Below are 3,884 nucleotides of genomic sequence, written 5' to 3' on the forward strand. Positions count from 1 at the left end.
ATATATTTTTTTAAACGGTAAAGGTTTTCTAAAATCAAAGGAGATGTCTGAAATTGCTGAAAACCTTCAATACTAAACTTAGAATATATTTAAATTCCTAAGAATAAACCAAAAAAAACACCTGTAAACAACAGCAGTGTCCAGAGCAACAGCACATTATTAAAAAGCCTAACTTAGCTGGTTTTGTTGCTGCTTTATTGGTACCAGTGAGACAAAAGGCACAACTGTAAACTTAACTTTTTGTGAATTCTCAAAAATCTATCGATTTAAATTCCATCAACTACAAGAAATAATTTCTCTGCATGAAATAAAATGTTGTAAAAAAGTTATGAAGCCATGTTCAAACGAGGGTGTAGCAGTTTGAGTATGTGAATAGACGACATATATTCAGATACATGTGACATGATAAATCAGAATTGCTTCAGAGCAAAGTCTGATTGTAAAAGTTTGATTTCCTTGTTTTCCTTTTGACAGATACTTGAGAGAAAAAACTCCCTCAATGATATATCAGCTGATATATATTTTATCTTTTTTGTACTGCATGTCATGCAGCACTGCATGAAATGTAAATGAAAGATTTTTATAGTCAAGTGCAAAACTGGCATCTCAACTGGAAACTCCAACTTGATCAAAGTTTCTAAAAAGAGGATTGATTATTTAAGTTAGTTGAACAGAAAATTTAAACAGAAAACCAAGTTTCCATTAAACTCCTTAACAAAGTGAAAAAGCTCAGTCTGTGTGTTATGTTATTGTACTGTAGAATTTAAAAAAAAAAAAAAAGCACTTCCTGTGATGTTGGCGATGAAATGTTTCATCTGAATTGGTGGTGACACCCAGATTTCTGTCACTTTTATTAGGGGAGAAAAGGTTTTGGTTCAAGTCTGATAACTTTGAGTTTGTAGCTTATTTTTAGTCACTGTATAGCAGTTACTGAACCAATAATTGAATTTCCCTTCTGGGATAAATAAAGTATTTTTCATTTCATTTCATTCATTTCATTTCATTTCATTTCATTTCAATAAAGGTCCAAGCATTATGACTCATTCTGTACATGAATATTTGGGAGATGCAAACGGCGTCTGGATCGCCTCGGTTAAAGCGGCGCTGCCAACCAGGAGGAAGTCGGACAGCATCGTAGTCCTGAAAGAGTACACCAAGGGCTACCTGGAGAGTGAGTGCATGAAGTGGCTGAAGGAGTTCATGGAGTACAGGCAACAGCAGCTGAAAGAAGTCTGTAAGTATGACAAGAAATAAGCACTGTGTTTTTANTCCACCAAGACTTCCTTTAGTTCATTGCAGCTCTTTTACTTTTAGGTTCAGTGTTGATTGCTGGAGGGCTTTATGTGATGTTTGTTACTGAAGTTGTGATTTTAAAATGAAATGCTGATGTGGCCTTTTGTGATGATGCAGACGTGTAAAATTATGAGACAGAAACCCAAAGCTGAATGTCTTCTGTGATTTACTCACTTTAAGAAGAACAACTGAAAGCCAGCTTCCTCCTTTAAGTCATGCACAAGCTGCAACGTTTGCACGGTTAACTTCACTCAGACTGTAAAGACAAGATAAAAATGGGTCATTTTGTCAGAGCACGTTTTAACTGTGTGTTTATTAGCAGGTGTACCTGCTGCGAGTGCCATCTACATGCCAAGTAAGTGCTTTATTTCTCTGATAATGATATTTAGTTTGTGTTAATTTTGATAGGTTTATGTCTGTACTGCTACAATTTTTTGGATTCATAGTTTTATCTACAAAATGCCAGAAATCATTAAAATATGTCTGTTGTAATTTCCCACAAAGTTCCTGTAGCGTCAAATAATGTCATATACAACAGAAGTGTAAATCAGTAAACGTGAAAACGGGTTGAGTCCTCTCATTTTTTGTGTTTCTGTATAGCAACTTCAATTGACAAGCAGGGTGTGCCTCTCACCAATGGTAAATCTTTTCCTCTGTAAACATACAAATACACATACAGAAACAGATTGTGGCAGATGGCCTTTAATATTTNCTGGATGGGTATTTATCTGCATCTTTCCTTCAGACGTCCATGTTCTCCAGTGGATGCATGGCTGTGTGGGCGATGTCCAGCCCGACGGCTCTCTCACATTTGTCACCGGCATGGACATGTACAACTACGATGGAGACGACTTCCTGTCCTTTGATGATACAAACGGCGTCTGGATCGCCCCGGTTGAAGCGGCGCTGCCAACCAAGAGGAAGTGGGACGGCGTCCAGGTCCTGAAAGAGTACACCAAGGGCTACCTGGAGAATGAGTGCATGAAGTGGCTGAAGGAGTTCATGGAGTTCGGGCAACAGCAGCTGAAAGAAGTCTGTAAGTATGACAAGAAATAAGCACTGTGTTTTTATAATTGATATTCTCGACATAGCTTTAGTAATAAATGTATGTTTGAAACGTGGAATCAACTTGTCAAACCCCAACCAGTTGTTGACCAGTGCTTATGACTGAATCAGGTTATTATGGGAATATCAGCGTTACAAATGGTTGTATGTGGTTACTTCAGCACCCTTCAAACATCCCTTTATAATTTCTCTCTAGCTCCACCTGAGGTGTTCGTGTATACATCGAAGTCCAAAGTGGAGACCAATGTGGTTCTGAATTGCATGGCCACAGGCTTCTACCCAAAAGACATCATTCTGCAGATCAAACAGAACGGCCGTGTCCTGGAAAAACTGGACGGGGTGGAGAGCTCAGGTGTTCGTCCAAATGATGACGACACCTTTCAGAGGAAAGACCATGTGGAGATTTTGAAGACTGATGTGTTGACCTACAGCTGTCGAATCATTCATAAAGCATCTGATATAGACATTGAGCATCTTTGGAGTAAGTAACTTTCTATTGTTTTTTCTAATTTGTCACAGTTTTGTTTTGCATGCAGTTCCCCCATCACATCTCAGACAAACCATGTTAGAATTCAGACTCAGTTTGTAGCGCATTAAAGCTGCCAGCAGTGCCATCTACGCAAGGGTTTATATGTATGAACAAATGTGAAGGAAAGAATTGTATTTCTCAGTATACCAAAGTTTAAAATATAATGTCAAACATTGCTGCACTGGTACACCGGATGCAGCGATGATCGGTTTACCAGAGCTGAAGATGGAAGTAACTGAAACAATGGAGACAGATTAGGCTACAACAGCGAGGAGGGTGGTTGAGGTTATGGAAGAAAAATCTTGGAAGCATCCAAGAAAAGTTTCAGAAGCTGAAGTTAAAAAATAAAATTCAGAGGAAGGATCTCTGCCTTCCAGTAAAGTTCTACACTGCAGGTTTAACAAAGACAAACATTAGTTTGATTTTTGCAATGGCGTCATCTCATCTGAGAATATTTTTTAACTTCACATGTTTTTCTCCCCTGTACAAAAGGGGAATTTCATATCGTTTTGTGTAATTAAAATGTATTTGCATTTACATTTCAGCGCAACATGGAAATTCTGGTGACGTGAACATGAAACTAATGTGAATGTCTCCTGTGTTTCTCTTCACTCTGATAAAGCTGCAGATTCCAAGACGGGTATCATCATCGGCGCAGTGATAGGGTCAATTGTGGTTGTTGGTGCTGTTGTGGGGCTGATCTTGTACAAGACGGGCATTCTTGGTAGGTTCAGCATGCTGTATAATCCCTGTCTTTATCAACAGTGGTGTGAAATATATTGTTTCAGATTGTTTTTCTATCATGTGACAGACATTACAAACAGAGCTGTAAAGTGCTGTGCTGTAGTGTGTGTTTCACACCAACATTTAAGCTACTTGGATAGAATCATTGATATGTAATGTCATACTGAAACTGTAATACAATAGTCTATGTAGTGTAGTTGCACCCAGATTCCAAAACAGATGGGCTGTGTCTGCATGATCCTTGGTTATCAGG

The 3,884-nt window shown here is 38.4% G+C and overlaps 1 protein-coding gene across 1 annotated transcript; it reads left to right on the top strand.

The window, feature by feature from the left end:
* Positions 1–2,031: 2,031 nt before the first annotated feature.
* Positions 2,032–3,787, top strand: LOC103374203 (HLA class I histocompatibility antigen, B-40 alpha chain-like; the record flags this gene model as incomplete). Its single annotated transcript, XM_008304248.1, has 3 exons — positions 2,032–2,329; positions 2,555–2,839; positions 3,510–3,787. Coding segments are annotated over 3 exons (861 nt in total), but the record flags the coding sequence as incomplete, so codon positions are not given.
* Positions 3,788–3,884: the final 97 nt, after the last annotated feature.

This window comes from Stegastes partitus, unplaced genomic scaffold (assembly GCF_000690725.1).
Source record: "Stegastes partitus isolate 25-593 unplaced genomic scaffold, Stegastes_partitus-1.0.2 Scaffold2176, whole genome shotgun sequence".
Lineage (NCBI taxonomy): Eukaryota > Metazoa > Chordata > Actinopteri > Pomacentridae > Stegastes > Stegastes partitus.